The sequence below is a fragment of the Ailuropoda melanoleuca genome, chromosome 11, assembly GCF_002007445.2.
Source record: "Ailuropoda melanoleuca isolate Jingjing chromosome 11, ASM200744v2, whole genome shotgun sequence".
Classification (NCBI taxonomy): domain Eukaryota; kingdom Metazoa; phylum Chordata; class Mammalia; order Carnivora; family Ursidae; genus Ailuropoda; species Ailuropoda melanoleuca.
Window position 1 is genome coordinate 57248279 of NC_048228.1, and position 23643 is coordinate 57271921.

General features: G+C 36.8%; 1 protein-coding gene across 1 annotated transcript; it reads left to right on the forward strand.

Moving 5' to 3' along the window:
- The first annotated feature begins 591 nt into the window (after positions 1-591).
- Positions 592-11475, forward strand: GNRHR (gonadotropin releasing hormone receptor). The gene is made up of 3 exons (XM_034670948.1): positions 592-624; positions 8153-8372; positions 10751-11475. The coding sequence occupies exons 1-3, from the start codon at positions 592-594 to the stop codon at positions 10993-10995; spliced, it is 498 nt and encodes a 165-aa protein (XP_034526839.1). The 3' UTR covers positions 10996-11475.
- The last annotated feature ends 12168 nt before the right edge of the window (positions 11476-23643 follow it).

Below are 23643 nucleotides of genomic sequence, written 5' to 3' on the forward strand. Positions count from 1 at the left end.
TTCATTCATGGCCAGAGGCTACCTGCTGAGGTGGTAAAGACCTGCTCACCGGCTCTAGGATTAGGTCTTTAGTGTCAAACTAACAGTTCCACAAATATACAGCCCTCCTGCCCTCTGGCTCCAGTAAATAACAACAACAAAAAAAGTCTGAAAATGCATATGATGGACCCAGCTTGGATCAGGGTATCCCTCCTGGTGGAGGTGGGAGGACGACTTGATCCCTTGACCAATAGCCCCTCAGAGCAGGGAGGGGCATTTCAAGAAAAAAAAAATGCGGGAGACAAAAAAATAATGGCCATTAAATAGTGCAAAATGTGCTAGCTTCTGAATCAATGCAGTATTATTCTGAATTATATTACCTTACAACAGATTCTATATTTTCATGTGTTTATTGTCTTAACTACAGATTGTACATAAAGCAATATCATGCTATGCGTATTCTGGTGTCTTAGAAAGAAACAAGATGATTAACGTCACCAGTACTCTTCCTTACCTACCTTCTTTGTGTATAGAAAGTGCATAATATTCCTGTTGAGGAAACAAAATACTAATAACTTATCAGAGAAAGTACAAAGAGAATGTTTGAGAGCAATGGCATGCAAACCTTTCTGGCAGCAACCCAAAGTAAGAAATACATACCACATAGAGACTTCATCTGTCTCTCACACCTACAACTGAGAAAATATTTCATAAAATATTCAACTCTGTTTCATTTCATTTTTAATGTTGATTGCGAGTAACCAATGGGTAGAATCTGCCTCTCAGGGACGCCTGGGTGGTTCAGCTGGTTAAGCGTCATTGGTTGGATCAGGTCATGATCCCAGGGTCCTGGGATCTAGGCCCACAGCCATTAGACTCCTTGCTCAGCAGGGAGCCTGCTTCTCCCTCTGCCTGCCACTCCCCCTACTTGTGCGCACTCTCTCTCTCTCTGACAAATAAATAAAATCTTTTTAAAAATCTGCATTTCAAAAACCGATTGGTCTGAAGGGCTTCACTGACTTCCCTAATGTCACTTGGGCTGTTGGACTCATGTCTTTTTATTAAGTCCAGGTTTTCTTCTTATTAGAGCTCTTGCTATCTCTCTGAATAAAAGAGGTTTTAATCCCATGACTAATGTTACACATATTTAATGGGAAAGACGAGAAACCGAAAGGACTTTTTATTTCTAGACTGTGGCAAATCACAAGTCCACCTCATGCTTCACCACGCTGTACGGATAAGCCCACTGACAAAGCTGTATCTTCCCGCGGCGAGTTCACACTGAAAGGATAACTTTTATCACCATCCTCCGGTGCATAAATTGATCGTCTATTATTTGAGTAATTCCATGATGGATTGAGGATATATTTCCAGATATTTCAGCATAGCATAGCTGAACTTTCAAACTTTTTCCTAGTAACAGAATTTTTTAAAAAGCAAAATTCTATCTGGAGCCCCAATAAATACATGAAACATGTTAAGTGGAGCTGTTCTTGCTGAAGAGGGATAAGGGAAGCCAGTCTTCTGCTCGAGCATCACTAGCCCTGCTCACGGTCTCTGAAGACCTTAGATCTCCCTGCAGCAAAGCTTGGAAGACAATAGAATAGTAGAAATGGCATGAGAATTGGATTTAAACAGAGTTGGTTTTAAGTCCCAATGCTGTCTCTTACCATCTCTGTGGCTCTGAGTAAATTACTTCACTAAATTTAAAAGAGTAGTGGTGAAGAATAAATGGTAAAGAATAAGACACATAAGATCACCTAGTACAAGACTTTATACTTAGACACTCCGTTAATGTTCATTCATTCCTCTCCTCCTGTTTTCATTTCTTTGTTCATAATAGAGTTTTTGAAGTCAGGAGGGAAAATAATAGGGAAATATGAGTATGAATATTAAATGATTCCTCAAGAAACAGGAAAGAGAATTGCTCACATGAAGATTGATTATTTCCAATTTCTCAAAATTAGAGCATTCATTCTGACTGATAAGTCAGTTTCGCCAAACTACCTCCTAGTTACCAGGCTATCCTCCTCATTCTGAAAGCTATATATGCCAAAGCATAATAATTCCAGTCTTGAAGGTATCATTTGTAACAGTAAAATAAGGTTGGAAGAAAGGAAAGAAGGAAGGGTGACAGAGAAAGAAGGAAAGAAAGAGGAAGAAAAAAAAAAGGACGGGAAGGGAAGGAACAAACATGACCTGAAAGAAAATCTGCCTTCAGACTCTGTGTGGTTGGGCTGATTAAGTACATGATGAGGAGAAAACATGCCCTGAATTAGGTGTGCTCATATCTAATCAAAACTCACATGGTTTCCAACGGCAGTCATCTCCCACCACAAGAAGCATTTGCAGAAGTTCATACCACTGGTTTATCTGTTAATATGGAGCATTACATGCTGACAGCATTTAAATTCTATTGCTAACCCAGATTGGAAGGCAAGATATATGAGACATCCTTTAGTCTTTGGTGTAAAGATATGTGGTCTGAAGACGTAGAGAGGCTTGCCTGGACACACAGAATGCACTTGTTTGGACAAAATGCACTCCTGAACTTGACAAGCAGCTTAAATCCAATCAATACTCATCACACGTGTACAATATGCCAAGAAGGATACTAGGACATAGGAATAGCACACTAATAACATAAATAACAACAATAAACATAAGTAAATAACAATGATGATGATAAATATTAGTTTATGGAAGACATAAATATGTGTCAGGAATTGTGCTAAATCCTTTTGCATGCATTATTTCATGTAAGGCTCCCAAAACCCTATATATTGTATACAGTTATTATCTTTATTTTATTCATACAGAAACCAAGGTTAAGAACGTTCTATAAAACGCCCAAGAGTACAGTCTAGTAAGTGCAGATCCAGTTAACTCCATACCCAGAGCTTTTACCTACTACACTATATCACACCATGCAATGTTGTCTATTTCATTTTTTCCTCTAGGAGACTTGAGAAGGAAAAGGCAGGAGTCTTAAGTTGAGAATAGATGGTTAAGAGCTATCAGGAAAAGATATATGGTAAACATTTATAAATATATAAATAAATATATATGAACACACATTTATAAGTTGTGTGCCTTGAAATTTCTATAATAATAATGGTTACAATTTATACAGTACTGTGTGCCAGGCATTATTCTAAGCGCTTTGCAAGCATTAACTCATGTAATTGTCTTGAAAGCTCCTAGCAGTAAATACTATTGATATCTCCATTTTATAGACAAGGGAACTGAAGCACATCATCTAAAGATAATTACCGCTGGAAAAGATGAGGTGATAATATAATTGGTCTGGGGTAAGGTGAGGGTTAAAAACAATACTCTAAGAAGCATCTGCAAATGACTCTAAAGAAGGAAAAGAGATGGCTCTTGTTTATGGTAGAATAAAGCAAACACTGAGAGAACTGGGGCCAAGGATGAGAAAGGAGAAACTAAGAAATTAAAGAATTATAATCCAAGGACAAAAAACAAAACACTGGATGTAAAATGGATCCCTATATTAATCATTCCAATGAAGATGGCCTTGGAGCACAAAATAAGCTAGGTTCAGCTTACTCATGGGCAGGTAGGATTCTGAGTTACCATAACACTCTACTGTATCACTCTTTTAGAACTTAAAACAGTCTACCTTGTGCAACAGGTGTCACATACATGCTATAGCTTCCTTACCAAATTTTAAACTGATAGCAGGATATATCTGGTTCATCTTTTATGACAGAGAGCATCTAGTATAGTTTTTGACCAAGAAGTTGCTTTAACAAAAAGCATTCAGAGTGCCTGGGTGGCTCAGTCGGTTATGCATCAGACTCTTGATTTCAGCTCAGGTCATGATCTCAGGGTCGTGAGATCCAGGCCCGTGAAGGCTCTGTGCTCAGTGTGGAGTCTGCTTGAGATTCTCTCTCCCTCTCCCTTTGTCCCTCCCCCACACCCCCGTGCACATTTCTCTCTCTCACAACAAAAAAATAAATAAATAATAAGCATTTATTAAACAAAGATAACCATTAGCTCAAATCATAGTACTTTATTTCAGTCATTTTATTGAAAGTTTCATCATTATGATTTATTATGAGTATGAAATATGAAAGTGAAAACTTGGCAGAGAAGTGCAGAATGGAAAGTTAAACTTGGGTCATCTGGACCCAAGTATGATTGCGAAGATGGGGAGAGAAGCAGCTAAGGTTTTAAAGAAATACTAGATTCTCAGGTTCTATGTGAAGTAACCCCTCCAAAGATTTCAATTCACAATACCTGTTGGGCCAAATTCAAAACTAAACTTTAAATAAGGTCAGGTTGCAAAGAAGTATAGAAAATTTAAATGGTTACTTTGTGATGTGGAAAAAGTTGGTCTGGATTGTAAAGTAGAAGTAGCTGAATAGGGGCGCCTGGGTGGCACAGCGGTTGAGCGTCTGCCTTTGGCTCAGGGCGTGATCCCGGCGTTGTGGGATCGAGCCCCACATCGGGCTCCTCCGCTATGAGCCTGCTTCTTCCTCTCCCACTCCCCCTGCTTGTGTTCCTTCTCTCACTGGCTGTCTCTATCTCTGTCAAATAAATAAAATCTTAAAAAAAAAAAAAAAAAAAGTAGTAGCTGAATAGGTGTTTGAATGGCTGAACTTTAAATTTGATTATATGATCATTGGGCGCCCTCTAGTGGATTAATTTAAAAATACTATTTTTGCCGTTGATAAAAGATCTGAAACTGAAAATCAACATTTTAATTACAAATAAAAGATACACCATTATATTTCATATTATGTTTATTATATTTTATTTTAGTTTATTATATTTATAGTTTATTAAATTTTTCTACTCTACAAGCAAAGAAAGGAAACATAGGGTTTTTTTTTTTAAAGGCACACCACTCCCATTTCAATACCCCAAAAAAGAAAAAAATCCTGGGCCTGTGGAACTAATTAAATTACACTAAAATTTATTAATTCAATCAAAAACTTTAAAAAATGAATACTGTCCTTCATTTGCTTAAGATTTTTTAAATCCTGTAACATTTTTGTTTGCATTTACTTTCTATTAGTTTTACAGTGCTTGGGTACTCTTATCTTTTCATTTTAATAATGCATCATAGTAAAATGAAGTTTCTCAGTGGAAAAGCTTAAAATGACTGGATAAGAGTTTGCTTGATAAATGGGGAAAGAATGAATAAATGTCTATTAAAACTTATTTTTGAAAACTACTTGCAACATTTCCTTAATAGTTGATACAATTTGTGATTCAAAAAAACATAATTTCACTTAAAGAAAGGTTGCAAGAATCATACAAAGATTTCTGGAATACCTTTCCCTGGGCTTCCCCAAATATTAACATTTTACTGCATCTGTTTATTTACTTTGTCTCTTATATACACTTTTTTCTGAATTGTTTAAAAGTAAATTCAGATAGGATGTCCCTTTTAATACTTCAGTGTGTTTTTTCTGGCACATACAGTACAGGTATCAAAATCAGGATATTAGCACTGAAAAAAACTATTATTTAATCTATATAACTTATTCATATCTCACCAATTATCCCAATAATGTCCCTTTTAACAAAAGAAAATCCAAGATTATGCATTGGATTCAGCTGCCACATTTCATTAGCCTCCTTTAAATTGGAACCATTCCTCAGTCTGTGTACCGTGACATTGACATTTCTGAAGAGTGCAGGCCACTTATTTTGTAGAATGCCCCTCTATTTGAGTTTGACTGATGTTTTCTCATGGTTAGATGTAGATTATGCACTTTAAACAGAAATACCAAAGAAGTGATGGTGAGTACTTCTCAATGCATTATATAAGGAAGTAGCTGCTGTCCGTTGGTCCCATTATTGGCTATGCTAACTTAATTATTTGGTTATTTCTCTATAGTCAAGTTGTTAATTTTACTCTTCATAATGAATATCTTGCAGGTAGATACTTAGAAATTATGTAAATATCCTGCTTTCCTCAAACTTCATCCATGTTTTTACCATACATTGACAACTCTTGCCTGAATCATTTATTATTACCATTTGGTAATCACTACTTTCATTATTCCTTATACATTTATTAGTCGGCTTTCTACAATAATAGTTTTTTTCCCCCGCCCCCATTTCTTTGTTGTTACTGTTTTGTAATGTATGTCAGCATGGACAAATGGATTCTTACCCTATTCAACAGTTAATCATTCCTTTTTATCAGGGCTTTGCTTTTTGGTTTTGGGGTTTTGTTTTCAATGCTTACACTGTCCCAAATTTTCTCTCAATCTGGCTGCAGAGCTCTTCTGACATGTTCCACTATTCTTTTAGTACTTCCTGGCTTTTTGGCACAAGCTGTTCCAAGTGCATGTAGTTTGCCTATGCCAGCCTTGGGAATCACGCACTTCTCCAATGAGCTCTGGTTCCTTTTGGTAGAAAATGGTATTTAGAAAACAAGATCTGGGTACAAGAGTGGTGGATGTATTGCCACTAGGATGTCATTGTTCCTAGGCTCCCAGCAGACAGAACTAGAGAATAAACACACACACACACACACACACACACAGAGACACACACACACACACATGTACAAAAATCTACACAGAGATTTTCCTTACTCTTTTTCTGCAGGTATAGAGCACTCCATTGTGTGGTCCATTGGATTTTATCCAGCTACTGTTGTATGAATTGGTATTTACATTATTTCCAATTCTTTCCAGTTACAAACAATGCATCAATAAATAACCTTGTGCCTATGTATTTTCATATAATGGAAGTAGGAATGTATCTTCAGAGTAAATTCCTGAATGTCAGATTGCTGGGTCAAAGGGGAACGCAGATGTAGTTACGCTATTTATTGCCAAATTCTTCTCCGTGATAAGGGAACAGAAGGCAAGCTGAGGACAGAGCAGAGACTAACACTGTCCCTCCCCCCCGCCCCCAGATGGGATATATGTGACATTCCTCATGCACTCCTGGCTGCCCTAAAGCTAAGGAAAGGAAAAACAAATAGTTAACTTATAGAGACCAAAATCCTGCAAGACCGGAGTCTCCCTCAGTTTACAAATGTCTTAGCAATGTACAAGAACAAAGCATTTCTATCAATAATCTAGCTTCCAGAAGGGAATGTAGATATAATTAAATGTCCTTATAATCTACAGCCCATTGACAGATCTTTGAAGCAGGCAGAGTATAATGTTCCTCCAGGAAGTTCCCAACTATCTTCATGTTAATGCCTTGCTAGAGGGAAAAACAACCTTAACTTGACAATGGCAAGGCCTCCAGTATCCTGTGAGTCTTCTTTAACATGTGAAAATCCCTTTGAAACCTCCCTCTTTCCTTACCTCCCCCAACCCCATAGTACATAATCAGCCACCCCTCACATCCAGGGGTAGCAGCTCTTTCTGCCCACGGGTCCTGTCCCCATGCTTTAATAAACCACCATTTTGCACCAACGGTGTCTCAAGGATTCTTTCTTGGTCAGGGGCTCTGGACTCCACCCCACTGAACCTCACCTATATTCCAAAAACCACATCATCCATAGTGGTTGTGCCAATTTGCATTCCCCACATATCTATTTCCCCACAACCTGGCCATGAGAGTGTGTTGCTATTTTTCATTTTTACCAATCTTGAGACTGAAAAATGCCATTTTAGTGTAGCCTGAATTGGCTTTTTCTTTATCACGAATGAGGTTGAACATCTTTTCATATGCTGAAGGGCACTGCTATATCTTTTTTTGTGAATGGTCTATTCATGTCTTTTGACCATTTTAATGGGGTTTTCTGTTTCAAAAATAAAATTTAAATATGTATTTTGGGGACACATTCTAACTGTTAGACACAGTTTGGGGTGCTGCAGATATAATAATAAACAAAGTCACTTGTAAAAACTTTACTCAGCATAATTGCATATGAAATTGAAATACAAAGTGTTTAAATTTTTGGTTGATGATTGTTCTATTAGGTTGAAATAATTTCCAAAAAATCCAAAATCCTATAGACCCATTCACATTACCCAAACATATTTTAAGTCCACTTACAACTTTTCGATGAAGAGCCAAAAGGATACTATCAAGGAGCTAAGCCATTGCTTTGGCCAACATGTTCAAAGGCCTATAGAACACAGAAGAAGAAAGCTTTCAAGAAAAAATGCAAATACTGTTTGAAAGAAAGTGACGCCATTTTCCAATTTTTTTTTCTTTTCTCATACAGTTATATATCTTCAGGATGCTCCACTTAGCAGATAGCTCTGGACAGACAGAAGGTTTCTCTCAATGTGTAACACACTGCAGTTTTCCACAATGGTGGCATCAAGCCTTTTATAACTTCTTCACCTTCAGCTGCCTCTTCATCATCCCTCTTCTCATCACATTAATCTGCAATGCAAAAATCATCTTCACCCTGACACGAGTCCTTCATCAGGACCCCCACGGTATGTATTCCTTAGATTCGGTTTTAATTGTGGGTAAACAGGTTTTAAACAGCAGTATTCAACGCAGCATGGCACATACTAGGTGCCAGATACTATTCTAAGCAGTTTGCATATTTAATATTCACAGTAACTCTGTGAGGTGATACTTTTATTATACTTTTACTATCCCCAATTTACAGATGAGGTAATTTGGTATCTCCCAATGTTCCAAATTTGTACCATGAAATTTAAAACAAAAGAACAATTACCTCATTTTACCCAGTATAAGCATTAGCAAATTGCTCCTGCTGGGCCCACCACAACACTATACCAAACACCTGATTTCTAGAATATTGCAAAGCACACCTCCTTAAGTGTAGTCAAGAGACTCGTTCAAGTTAAGCTGTTCCGTTTCACACTCAAATCCCCTATTCCACACAACATAACAGTGCACATGGGTACGTGCATGTGTTGGTATGCAAAATATCGTTGAATATGTCATTGACTCTTTCATCTGAATCTTCACAGCTGTGGTTGTGCCTTATTGCTTCCATAACCTGGTGCAGTCTCGCAAACTAAAATTTATGAATTTGCAAATTAAACATGGCTATGTTGGCACAACCTCCAAAAGACATGTTACCAATGGCACGGTGCATAAGTTATACATGGTACAACTTAACAGGAAAATCATGTTAATTACTGTAGCGTGATCATTCTCAGCAGATATTTTCTCAAGGAAATAATTATGGTAATGCTCTATAGTACATACTTGGGCAGTCCCAGCACAAAATGGTATTTGATACTTCTTAAGAAGTACACTGCAAAAACGTCTGTCCTGCCCTCAAAATCTTATCCCAGGGTAATTCAGTTCTATAAGGGATATCTAAGAAGGGCTCATGGAGAGTAAGAAGATGGATTCCCAAATAGCGATTAATCTGAAGACATGTGAGCTAGGCAGAAGCAGAGCAACAAAACAGCAGAGGCAAGGAGCCATAGTTAAATGTTACTGACACAGATTTAGTTAATTAATCATTTCTTTATTCAACCAATATGTATTAATTACTCAATATTGCTGGAAGTGGTGATAGATGCGGATACCATGGTGAATAAAACAGCCCAGTAACTATCCCTCTCTCATGGAGTCTACAGTCTAGAAGACAGTAAAACAGTAAACCAATAAAGAAATGGGATGATATCTCAAAAGAGGTAGAAGGATGGTATGTTACAGGACGTTCAACATTTTTTCAGAGTCAGCCAAGATGCTCTTTTAAATGTGTTCATTCCTATTGATTGCTTTATTACTTGTGTCATTAAAGTTTACAGATATTGAGGATTAAATGAAATAATGTGTGCAAAGAACAAGGCCCATGGCAAGGTACAGAGTAAATGATAACTAGGTTTGTATGACAGAAATCTATAACCAATCTGTACCCAATAAATTACTGATTTTAACATTTCTAGTCAAAAATTAATTTTATAATTAAAACATCACACATGTGAATGTTTTCCTCCATATTTCCACTCTTTTGTGATCAATGAGTAACAAGCTGCAAAATGGCTACTTCTACAAAGCATGATCTAGTTCTCTCAGAAAAAAATACAGCATGTGAAGAGTATTTTTTATTTTAAAATGGCAGTTCTGGATTATGAAATACAAAAACAGATTTTGGGTACTTTAAAACTGCAGTTAAGAACTATGTGCTAAACGTCATGCAAGCAGCCTGAGTCAGCATTTCCATTAAACTCAAGGAATTTCCACACACACACACACACACCACATACACCACACACACCACATATGTAACAAACACATGCACACACCTCACATACACCACACAGATGCCACGAGCTCCACACATACACCATACACACACCACACATACAACCACGCACAACACATACACGTGAACTTTAAATGATTTGCTGATATGAAAAGGGAAATTGCTTTTAATATCATAGAGAGAAGCACATGGTTGAGAAAGATAACTTTGGACAACACACTTTCGTCCACATGTGATTCTTATCATCCTTACTGTCAGAGTTACTCGGATAGTAAGTATAGTTCTGTGTAAACACATAATTCAATTCAGCTCAGCTTTAGTCTACTCTCTTAAATATGTGTTTTTAGAGTTTGAGTACCTACACATTTCAAATCCAAATTAGTTTGGTGGAAATGCATTTTTAAGAGCACTGCCATCTTTAATCTTCTCTACTCATTACATACATAGTGGAAAACTCGGAACATTAATATCCTTTTCAAAAATTTTTCATTATTAAAAATATCAGGAATTTGTTCCTATTCCATTAATTAGTTTGAATTAGTGACTCTTCCTTTTTGTCCACTTTGGTTTTGTAATAAAACTGGCCTTTAAACACCTATTTTTTTCTCTATCTAACAGAGTTACAACTGAATCAATCCAAGAATAATATACCAAGAGCTCGGCTGAGGACCCTCAAGATGACAGTTGCATTTGCCACTTCATTTACTGTCTGCTGGACCCCCTACTATGTCCTAGGAATTTGGTACTGGTTTGATCCTGAAATGTTAAACAGGGTGTCAGATCCAGTAAATCACTTCTTTTTTCTTTTTGCTTTTTTAAATCCATGCTTTGATCCCCTTATCTATGGATATTTCTCTTTGTAATTGATAGACCATGTAGGAAGTCATATAAAGAGGAGCAAGGTAGTGAATTTCATCAAATGGGAATAATAAACACAAAGGTCACAGCACATTTACATATAAACAAGGCAGAGTTTAAGTTTATATTAACATCTTCTTTTCAAAATCACTCCAATGCAAATTGAAAAAATACAAACACAAAGATAAAGAAAATTCAAGAAAAATAATAAAATATTCCCTCATAATCATAAACTTCTGAATTAATGTCTGCCCTTTCTGGACTCCTATAACACATTACATAGGTTTCTTATCACTTTCTCCTTGTCTATTAATATTTAAATGTTTAAAACAGCCATGGCCCTAAGGCAAAGAGATTCCAAAAAGTAAGGCTGAGAAACCACAACACAGCCTTAAGCTAGGCATACCTTTGAGAGTTTTTTCTCCAAGGGGCTTAGCAGCAATTATATCTTATGCTACAACAATATCTAAAGCACAGAGAGAGTATTTCCCCTGCCCATAAGATCAATCTTCCTTCCTCTGGTTAAAAAAAAAAAAAATGCAATGAATCTATTTTTTTTTTTTTAATTACAAAAGCATTCTGAAGTTTGAAGTATTCAGCAACCAACTCACCATCCATTCCACCGCAGTTCTCCTTCATCCCTGTCTTTGCATGGAACAGCGTGAAGTGCCTTCATAAAAAGGAGAGGCGTTGAGGGATTAGTATTTGGACAGGGATTAGAACATTCTTCTAGGGGCGCCTGGGTGACACAGTGGTTAAGCATCTGCCTTTGGCTCAGGGCGTGATCCCAGCGTTCTGGGATGAGCCCCACATCAGGCTCCTCCGCTAGGAGCCTGCTTCTTCCTCTCTCACTCCCCCTGCTTGTGTTCCCTCTCTCACTGGCTGTCTCTGTCAAATAAATAAATAAATAAAATTTAAAAAAAAAAAAAGAACATTCCTCTGGGCTCCATAGTCAATGGAGTTTGTGGTAATTAACTGTAGTAAAAACGTTTTCAAATACAATCAAGAAAAGACTGATTATGCTTTACACATAATATGCCCTCTGTTTTAATATGATAGATTTTTTTCTGATTTCACTAAATCTATAATCCAAAAGTCCCTGAGAAAAACAAATAAGAAATCAAGCAAAAGCACAAGTGAAAAGATATTTGATACATAAGAGGAACATTGAAAACTACAGTTTTAATATATACAGGTCAAAGAAACAAAGTATTTAAAAAAGGAAAAGAAAAACTGTAAATGTGTAACTAACACCCACTGATAGTCACATCAAGTGGCATGGTTTTCAAAATATGTGGGTACAATACCTCTTTTAACTCAGGCCTGTTTCTACCTGTTCCATGAGAAAGGGGGAGGATGAAAACTATGAGAATATAATATAAATGACAAGAAAAGTTTAGAAAGGACTTTAAAGAAATTCAGCCATCATTTAACTTCTTAAAAAATAGGTAAAATACCATTATAGTCCTATGAGATATGTAGTGCCACTCGAAGATGAAATGTAATTTCAAATTTTCCAGAGCATGTGGAACTGTAGAAAGTCAATTAGTAATTAGACTAATGGAAGTCTTTCCTTATTTTTCTCTTCTCATACATTCTCTTCAGCATAGTTGCATGTGTGTGTGTTTCCACATCCTACATTATTATCCAATTTTTCACTTCCACTGATCCTGTTTGTCACCATTCAGCTCCTTCCTTCTACTCTCTTCATTCATATTTTCTTTTTTACTAAGCCCATACCTTTAATTAAGCAATCCATGTGCCAACTCCACTGTTATATTGCAAGGCTCAAAATTTGTAATGTGCTAAAATGCTCAAAGTTAACTTTTAAGGCATGTATATTGATACCAAGATTTAATAGTTCTATCAGATGACACAATGCTATCGATAAGTCACAATAAAACCAGTCTTCTTTAATCTTTATCATATACTATGATTCCTAAGTTGATAACAATTCTTACTTCCAGATTTAAAGGTAAAACAACACACATATATAAGATATAATTTAAGGGCTTTATTAGATATGTGTTCAATGAACATATATGTCAGTTTGGCTCTTAGATAATCAAGGAACTGTTTTATTTAGATAAGTTCTCAGGCATTTTTTGATACATTAACTAAAGGGCTATTCATAATTTGGTGCAGGGGTTTATAACCCATGGTCCATGCACAAGACTATATTTCAGTGCAACTGCTTTTCTTTTATTTCTATTTGTATTATTTTATGCATTTAAAAACATTATCCTGAAAGGGGTTTATAGGCCAAACCAGATTGCCAAAGGAGTTCACGTCACAAAGAAGGTTGAGTCCCTCACCGATTGTTGTATAAGAAAGTTTATTATAATAAAATTGTATCAGAACGTATTCATTTTAAATAAATAAAAATCTTTAAAAAGGTGGGGAGGGGCACCCGGGTGGCTCAGTCAGCCTCAGGTAAGCAGCTGACTTTGGCTCAGGTCATGATCTCAGGGTCCTGGGATCAGGGCTCTGCATCCGGCTCCCTGCTCAGTGGGCAGTCTGCTTCTCCTTCTCTGTGCTCTCTCTCACTCTCTCTCTCTCTCAAGTAAATAAATAAAAATCTTTTAAAAATGAATGTATTTGTTTATATGCATGCATAATAATGTTAATATTGAACTGGATTGTTTCAGTTTGGTTACTCACCATTTCAGACTTAGAAATTTTCTTAAGGCTCTGGCCTTCAACAGACGAATGGATAAAGAAGATGTGGTCCATATATACAATGGAATATTACTCAGCCATCAGAAAGAATGATTACCCAACATTTGCAGCAACATGGACAGGACTGGAGGAGATTATGCTAAGTGAAATAAATCAAGCAGAGAAAGACAATTATCATATGGTTTCACTCATTTATGGAACATAAGAAATAGCAGAGAGATTAGTAGGAGAAGGAAGGGAAGAATGAAGGGGGGATAAACAGAAGGGGGAACGAACCATGAAAGACTATGGACTCTGGGAAACAAACTGAGGGTTTCAGAGGGGAGGGGGGTGGGGGACTGGGATAGGCCGGTGATGGGTATTAAGGAGGGCACGTATTGCATGTACCACTGGGTGTTATATGCAAACAATGAATCATGGAACACTACATCAAAAACTAATGATGTACTGTATGGTGACTAACATAATATAATAAAAAAATTTAAAAAAAGAAATTTTCTTAAGGCTCAATATGTAATGAAAAACTTCTCAGAAATAAGTATATTATATAAATACTGTGGTCCATAAATTATAATATGGATATGTAATTTAAATTTATATCTCAAAAGGTAAATGTGGCTTTAAATTAAAGATATACCATTCAATATCGAATATTCAATATTTGATATTACAGTTGTTTACTCTATTCCCGATCATAATAAGATGAAGATTCCTTGTAAAAAAAGGATATACTCTGTAGAGTGAATCCAGTATATAGATAATTAAGATTCTATCTTGGCTGTCTCCTTTATTTAGCATATAAAACTGACTATAATTTGGGTTTCCTCTTGCATTTCAATTTAGTAAACAAATGACATAAATGAATGACAATGAATTGAACAAAGATTGCGCTAACTTAATTTCAGCCTAAGAAACAGAGCTATAACAGGTAAGAAAGAAAAGAAAAATACTGGAAGAGGAATGGTTATCACAAACATTCCTTTCCAAGGAGTATATATCGGTGTAAATGAGTTAGGAGTTTCCTTAAAGTGATGTGGTCTCAGAATTTACTTTGTAGTCATAAAGATAATATTTATGGGCAGTTAAAATACGTTTAGAATTTCTTCTATTCTACCTTTAGCCTAGTTTCAAATGTTGAGCCAATTCTTTGAGCTTGTCTAATTACTATAAATTGTGTCCATAGGAAACTAAATAAAAGAATAAGGTCGCGTTTAATCCCTAATTAAAATTAATTTATTGAAATCTTCAATTTAATAGTTAGGGTTATTAAGTTTAAAAAATCAAGTTTAAAACTATTAGCCTAATTTTTAGAGTTATATAATATATAAAATGCATGTATAGGAACAATAGAAGAATATATGTAAAAAGTATTGATATCATTATCTCTGAGTGATTTTTTTAATCTTCTTTCTTGTGAATTCCTATAATTCCAAATTTCCAGAATGACCATATATTGCTTTCGTAATGAGAAAAAAATAATAAATGTTATATGTGTGTTTGTATGAATTTTACGTGTCACTGTTCGTTAGAATGCTTTCTGCTGTAATAAGAAATGTCAGACTAGAAGTGACATGTTTTCATCTCATGTTACAGGACGTTCATAGGTAAACATGCAGAATGGTTAATTCAGAGCTTTGAGTCATTTTCTCTGCTTCCACTAGGCTTTCCTTTTGCAATTAGAAGTTAGTTGCCATTCTAAGTCTCAAAGAAAGCACGGCTCTCTCTCCCAGAACTTTCAGCACTTCCTTCTAAATTGGCTAGAACTGGAACACAAGGCCAATTCTAAACCAATCAATAGCAAAGGAGAGGGGAACTACCTTAAACACCTTAAGGGTATATTTCATTTTAGGGAGGCAGGGCTCATTTCCCTGAATATTTAGCTACCAGATAACAAAAATAAAGAATGTACTTCATTCTCTCCCTCTCTCTCTCTCCCCACTTTCTCTCTCTCTCTCATTCTCTCTCCTGCTCTCCTACCCCTCCCTCTCTTTTTCTCTCTGTCCTGTCTCTCTCTTTCTTTCTCCTAAGGGCAGAAGGAGAATGTTTTAGAGGTCAGAAAGCAGCAGTAACTTCCACTATCAAAATAAAATTGAAACTATGCATACCACAAAGTTTAAATAGCACACAATTTAATGCAAAGCATACAGACTAAATACAGTTATCAGAGCATAGTAATTGCATAGTGATTGTAGCCCTAAGGGGAAAGAACAGATTTTATTGTTTTCCACAATCTAAATCCAAACATTTTAAACCCCAGTAGTTGGAATCTTCAATGGATGCAGAGGGCAGCTTCTGCCCAATTATTCACTTTCCTGGGAACTCTTGGCCCCTGTTTTGTGTTTGTCTGTTTTTATCATTTATTCCACTAGGTAAGAAATTTTCATAAGTTTTTAAAATTCTGGCTATCACTTCAGATCCAGAGAATGACTGTGAAATAAATTAGTAATTAAATTTGTGGCAATCTGAAGCAGATTTTCCATGAAGCTAATAAAACTTAACTTCAAGTTCCTTATTTATACTGTTCCCTCCTAAGGCCCTGGGAAAGATGTCTTCATGATGTCATGTGTTTTGATAAAATTCACAAAAATAAGATATTATAATTGCAATGGGTTAAGACTATTTCTATCCCTTTTTATTCCCCTCTGTTTCCCTCCTTCCCTCAGATGAGGCAGTATTGGCATGGCCATGGATATCTTTACAATCCAGCTAAGGGTGAGTTGAAATAGGAATATATTAACATTGATTCTAGAGGGATATTATGTGGTTCTTGGTCACTTTCATGTACAGTGAGGTCACTGCTAACCATCACAGTAAACTTCTAGGCATATATGGTACTAGATAACGTATTGGTAGCAATCATACTGATTTATCTGTCATAGTGACAGGAAAGTGTAAGGTCAGAGGTCATATCCATGATGTAAATGTGTCTGGACTTATGGCACCAGAACTATGTGGGTAAGAGAGGGAAAACAAGGTATAAAATGTACAGAAGCTGGTCTATGGAAAATTTTTCCAGTCCCTAGGATGAACACCCTAAAGTATTTCCCAATAAATCACAACTTTGTATAATCCACTCTGAGGACAGATGGAACCTGTGATTTGCTTCTAACCATGCTTTACTTATGGCAAAGCTCATGGGATGTGACTCCCTTGGTTAGGTTACAATAAGGCAAAGGTGATGGGGTTCCCATGATTCCCATGATTCATTCCCATGATTATATTATGTTATATAAGACTCCCATCTTAGCTGACTGGAACCAAATATCCCTGCCACTCTTGAGAAAGCAAACAGCCATGCTGTGAACTATCTTTGCAGAGAAAACATGGGAGAGAATTGTGGGCAGCCTCTAGGACTTATGGGTAGTCTCCTGTGAACTGGGCCCTCAGTCATACAAATGCAGGAAAATGAATTCTGCCAACCAACCTGAATAAACTTGGAAGTGGATTCCTCCTTAGTCAGTCCTCCAGAGAAGTGCACAGCCTGGCCAACATCTTGATTACAGCCTGAAGAGACCCTGAGCAAAAGACCCAGTGTCACTCCAGGACTGTGTAGCCACAGAGCTGTAAGATAAGAAATATGTGTTGGGGCATCTGGGTGGCTCAGTTGGTTGGGCGTCTGCCTTTCGCTCAGATCATGATCCCAGGGTCCTGGGATCGAGCCCCACATCGGGCTCCCTGCTCGGNTTCTGCCAACCAACCTGAATAAACTTGGAAGTGGATTCCTCCTTAGTCAGTCCTCCAGAGAAGTGCACAGCCTGGCCAACATCTTGATTACAGCCTGAAGAGACCCTGAGCAAAAGACCCAGTGTCACTCCAGGACTGTGTAGCCACAGAGCTGTAAGATAAGAAATATGTGTTGCTTTAAGTCTCTATGTTTATGGTAATTAATTATGCAACAATAGAAAACTAATTATTTCACATGTATAATTAAAAGGAAAAGATTTGGTCCTTATCAAATCCTAGTCAAAATGGAAATTCTCTGCTCAGAAATATACTTAACAATGCAGCATATACAAATATAAACTCCCCTACATTTCTTTCTTTTGACTTTTTGACTTAAAAAAGTCTTTTTCCTTTTCCTTTTTGACTTAAAGTGTACAATGTATCTAAATTTCTGTGTTTGTAGGACACAAAACTATATGCAGTACTAAATACATCAAGTATGTCTGTTTTATGCATCTCAATGCATCAGAAGTCATTACTAATAAAGAATTGTGAAATTGAAAGAAAACTTTTTAAACTATCAATATATAAAAAGTTATATTATAAAACATCATTATATAAAAACATAATCAGGTAGTATGCATCCAAAATACCTNAGAAAACTTTTTAAACTATCAATATATAAAAAGTTATATTATAAAACATCATTATATAAAAACATAATCAGGGAGTATGCATCCAAAATACCTTAGGGAGGGGCGCCTGGGTGGCACAGCGGTTAAGCGTCTTCCTTCGGCTCAGGGCGTGATCCCGGCGTTGTGGGATCGAGCCCCACATCAGGCTCCTCCGCTATGAGCCTGCTTCTTCCTCTCCCACTCCCCCTGCTTGTGTTCCCTCTCTCACTGGCTGTCTCTATCTCTGTCAAATAAATAAAATCTTAAAAAAAAAAAATACCTTAGGGAAAAAAGTATTTTAGATTATGGCCAGGAATTAATGATAAAATTATTTTATTATTTTTGTAGATTGATGTTTATGGTATTTGTCAGCTTTTTGTAATTTGTGATTTCACCTCTCCTTCTAACAAATTTTTTTCTTTTATACCCAATTATGTATTACAGAGAGCTCTCAAAATTGTAAAAACTTCAGGCCTCAGAAAACATGAATCCTCTGATAGGAAAGAACTAAACCCCTGCTTGTTTGCTTGCTTGCTTTCCTTCTTTTTAAGTAGGCTCCATGCCCAGTGTGAAACCCAACACAGGGCTTGAACTCACAACCCCGAAATCAACACCTGAGCTGAGATCTGGAGTGAGATACTTAACCAACTAAGCCATCCAGGCCCCCCACCCCCATGTTATTTCTAAGATCATTTCCACTTCCCAAATTTATACACTAGTCCTAGTAAAAGGATACAATCTTATTTTCTTGCCGAGTTTGCCATCTTCATGATCTCTCCAGAAAGTTATACTTGCTAGGATGAGATCCCTCCTCATAGCTGCAATTCTAATGCCTCCTCTCCATCACACTTGGGACTGAAGTCTGTTCCTAAATCAGCTTTAACTGTCCTTTAGGAAAGGACATGCTACCTGATTTCAGACATCCCAGCTGCAAACTATATGCCAAGCTATGTACCAAAATTTTTAATGCTGCCTGTGATTATATATTTCTAATTATTATGTTCTACTACTAATTATCATGTGTTCTACTTTCTAGGCTGCACTTTCTATCTTTTCTAACAGCTGGTTCCTCTACAAACAACTGCTTACCCCAATAGATGTAGTTCCCAGAACTAGCTCCACAAAGTCTTCCCAAGTCTACTGCAGATAACAATCCCACAACCCGCTATTTGACAAAATACAACCACCATCAGAACTGCACTTTCAAATTCAATAGAAATAGATCTCAGAGAAATACAAGTGCAGAAACTGGCAAAGATTCATCAGAGCAGTGCTCTCTCACCTTCTTACTACTAAATCTATAAATCTTCCTCAAGGACATCCTGTTCTTTGTATCCTCCTATTACAGTGAAAGACTGCTCCCTGCTCCACTTAAAGGCCAATCCATTCCCCTTTGTTCTAGATACCATTCCCTCTCAACTTTCAAGGACATAACTTTTTCAGATCTCTTTCCTACACCATCAATCTCCCCCTCTACTAAATCAACCCCATTGGCATATAAAAATACTTTATCATCTCACACCGCTAAAAAAATCCTCAACTATATATTTGATTTCAGTTTCACCATCCACAATCCATTTTTCCATTCTTCACAGAACACTTCTCAAGAGTTGTCCACACCCAATCACTCCTCTTAATTCCCTTTTAATCTTCAACACATGTTAACCTGCATTCTGTTTCTTCTATTCCACTGAAACTCTTGTCAAGGTCACCAAAGATCACCTTACTATCAAAACTAATGGTGATTTCTCTATTCTTGACTTACTGTAATGCTCATCAATATTCAAATAATTGTCCATTCTCTCTGTAAGGAGCTCAGGTGGAGGAGGACTTCATCATACCTGGGAAAATACTGGAGTAGAGAGAGATGGAAGAGAAGACTTGACTTGGGAGATACCACATGACAAGGAAGTAGGTCAGGAGATTGCCAAGCACAAGGGAGCTTCATGGAAGCTAAATTGACGTCTGAAGGCCATCCTTCTTCCTTCCACTGAGTAAAGCACATTGCCCTCATGGAGGTGACCTATTGTTTCCTTGTCATTATCTAGTGATATCCTTCCAATTTCAGATATCTGCACATCATCCCTCAATCATTCATGAAAATAGTCATTGTCCTAAAATAGTGCTGAGCCCCCATGTGAATAACCACTCTGCGTGGAAATCCCACTTTTCATTAGTCTAGTACATTTTTAACTCCCCTGAAAAGGAAGAAGGGTAATTTTTTAAGAATTTGAGGAGAAAGTCCAGCATCAATACTTGAGTGGAACTGGACAGTGATGAAATCCTACACCTATTCACTTCCCAGTTGAGACACTCTTCTTAGTTCTGTGAAACCATCCCCTCCTGGTTTTCTTCCTGTGTCACTCACAGTTCTTTCTCAGTTTCATTTTGTGTTCCTTCTTTTCTACCTAATATTTATATGGGCTCATGGCCAGGGATTCTTGTTTGTCTGTCTGTCTTCCATCCCTTGGAAGTGAAAGACGGTGGGGGGGGGAGCACACCTATACACCCATGTGCAAAGCATACATTAGAGGAAGTGGGTTAGAGCAGTGAAAAGTGTGCTCATAGGTCTGGCAGCACCACAGCATACACATCATCAGGGAATTTGTTAGAAATGCAAATTCTCAGGCTCAACCCAGGCACACTGAAGCAGAAATGCTAGGTGGGGTCCACAATCTGTGCTTTAACCGGCAAGCCAGGTGATTCTGGTATGTGTTGAAGTTTGATGGCCCCTGGGCTAGAGGTTCTGGCTATCAAACTGAAGATGAGAAAATAAGCCAAAGATGAGAAGGAGGATCATCTGAACATTGTTTCAGTCAAGAAAAAAAAAAGGTGTAACTTTGGGAGGCAACTGAGTATGTGGTAAACAGTGACTGTAGCTGAATTGGGATCTTTGGAATAGGGCTCCGAACATCCTCTTTTATAAAAGGGCTTTTTTATGAAGGTGAGTTTATCCTCCAATTGGGGCAGAACCTGATGCACTTACAGGACATTCCCTAGAAAGCCCCAAGGATGTGAAGCCCCACTTACAGATTTTTAGGTCACCTGTTTTCTACCAATATTAGCAGAAGGTTAAAATTAGGAGCATCATTTATTACGTTTTATCTCCAGTCACTGTTGCATAAGTAAGTCAAATAAGAAAAGGGTCTTGGAAAATTATGTGTATTTTTTAATCTATGATTTGTCTATTTATTGCTCTGTAGGCAATATTTTAAAAATATTCCAGAAAAATGTATTTGCACATATCCTAATTCATAGGACACTTAAGAGAATATTCACATTTTGAAAAGATTTATTTCCTTCACAAAGGTATTTCTCTGGGTTCTTCTAAATAGTTAGCTTCAAATGCTACTGCAACACCTTTGGGCAAAGAAGCCTGCCTCAAAACTCAGGAGGTTGGCTACTTTCCAACTATATTCACAAAGGTCTGGCCTCAGGACTCAGTACTTCCTATTCTTTTTGGTAATCATGAAACAGGTGTTCCAATTGTTGGGATCAGGGCATAACATACTAGGAAAATACTCAATGAGGAATAAAATTGGGTTCTGGTCCTGGCTCTGCACCTCCAATGGTGTGAATCTGTTCGAGACGTTTAGCCATTTTAAGTCATCCTTGGTAAAACAATGGGGCTGTATATGTAGATGATTGTTAAGTATCCTTCCTGTGCTAATATTCAATAACTCAGGAGTATAAAGTGAAAAAATACATGTTAAAAAACTCTGTAATTATAAAACACAACATAGATGTTATCTTTATAATTTATGATGTGAACTATTTGATTTACAGAAATCCAATTGGCAACTTAAGTTTTCAGGAAGATATTCATAACAATGTACACCTATATAATGATCAAGATGGGAAGATTTTAAATGCATTGTTGTATTTTGGATTGGATCTAGAACAGGTAAAAATTACATTAGTGAAAAACTGGTGAAATACAAATAAAGTGTGTAGTTATTTAAGAGTATTGTACCAATATCAATTTCTTTGTTTTGACAAATGTACCATGGTTATGTAAGATGTTATCATTAGGGGAAGCTGAGTAAAGTGTATACAAAAATTCTCTGTCTTACCTTTGCAACTTTTCTAATATTGAAATTTCTAAAATTACACCAAAATAAAGATTTTAAAATAAATTATTGTGCTATGCCTTTGGAATACAACTACGCATTCGTATATATAAACATATACATATGTTTAGGAAAGAAACAGTGGGTCTTTGACGGATCAAAGTTGAGAAGGGAAGAGAGTCAGGAAATCACAAAATCAAACCACCATATTTTTAAAAATATTTCACAAAAGCAACAGAAAAGAGAGCTCTTTGATGTTAGAAAAGTTTTACTGAAAGTTGTTAGAAAGGAAAGAAACCTGGACTAAGAAAGTAAAAATCTGGGGCGCCTGGGTGGCACAGCGGTTAAGCGTCTGCCTTCGGCTCAGGGCGTGATCCCGGCGTTGTGGGATCGGGCCCCACATCAGGCTCTTCCTCTGTGAGCCTGCTTCTTCCTCTCCCACTCCCCCTGCTTGTGTTCCCTCTCTCGCTGGCTGTCTCTATCTCTGTCGAATAAAAAAATTAAAAAATCTTTAAAAAAAAAAAGAAAGTAAAAATCTGCCTTGGCATTCATCAGGTTTAGATAATAGATACAGATAAAGCCAGCTGTACAGTTAACAGAAGATAGTATTTTTCCCAAAAACATGCTGTTAAGTGTCACAAAAAACCCTGACTTTGGGTAACTGCTACTTTTTTTTACTCACAAAGAATCCTTTTCTCTAAAGTCACAGATTGTCAAAAAGCTTGCTCTTTGAAATCAATACATTAAGATTAAAATATCCTACTCTTGGCTAGGTCACCTAAGTCACTTAACACAGAGAAGCAGTCTCTGCTTCCAACCCAGGAGCAGAACTTCGGAAAAGGGGTTTGTGGACACATCACACATCTATTTTAACTGCAGTTTCCAAGAAAACAGCAGCCTGGGTCCATGCTGGAGTCCAGAACGAATGGAGACCCCTTTACAAACAGCCTCATTTTCTTTTGAGCCTACGAGCCACTACATTTTATTTTCTCCTAAATTCCACACTCCCCCAAATTCCTATAACAAAGCTATCTTTTCCTTTGTTTGGTGAGGCACCCCATAGTTCTTCCGGAATGTGGACTCCTTCCTGGCAATAAACCAGAAACTTGACTTTCTTGAAATACATTTTTTTACTGATAGACTTAGGCTTTCTTGGATGAGGAAGCCTGCCCCTTATTAAAAATTTGGGAGTAATAATTTGACATAAAAACGGACAACAAAAAAAAGTTTCAAGTTCAAATACTATACAAAATTATTATTAAAAAAGAGAATAAGGAACATAACATCATCATTATAGATGATGAAAACATACCTGAAAGATGTGCCACAACAATAGATCAAAACTTGTTACTATTTTTGAACTAGCTAAACAAAAAAGATACAACATAGGAAAGAACATGATTCAGAATTAGAAAAACTCTTCTGGATGGCAGGAGTCCTTTTACAATGCATATTTTAATCAAATCATCAAATTGCACACTTAAAATATCTTACAGTTTTGTCAATTACCTCCATGAGGGTGGGAAAAAACTCACAAATGAGGTGATAGATCTCAGAAGAATTAGTA

Coding starts and splice junctions, on each gene's coding strand:
- GNRHR (XM_034670948.1), top strand. CDS start 592: ATGGCATGCAAACCTTTCTGGCAGCAACCCAAA. Junction 625..8,152: donor CTTTCTGGCAGCAACCCAAA/GTAAGAAATACA, acceptor TTTCTCATACAG/TTATATATCTTCAGGATGCT. Junction 8,373..10,750: donor CCTTCATCAGGACCCCCACG/GTATGTATTCCT, acceptor TCTATCTAACAG/AGTTACAACTGAATCAATCC.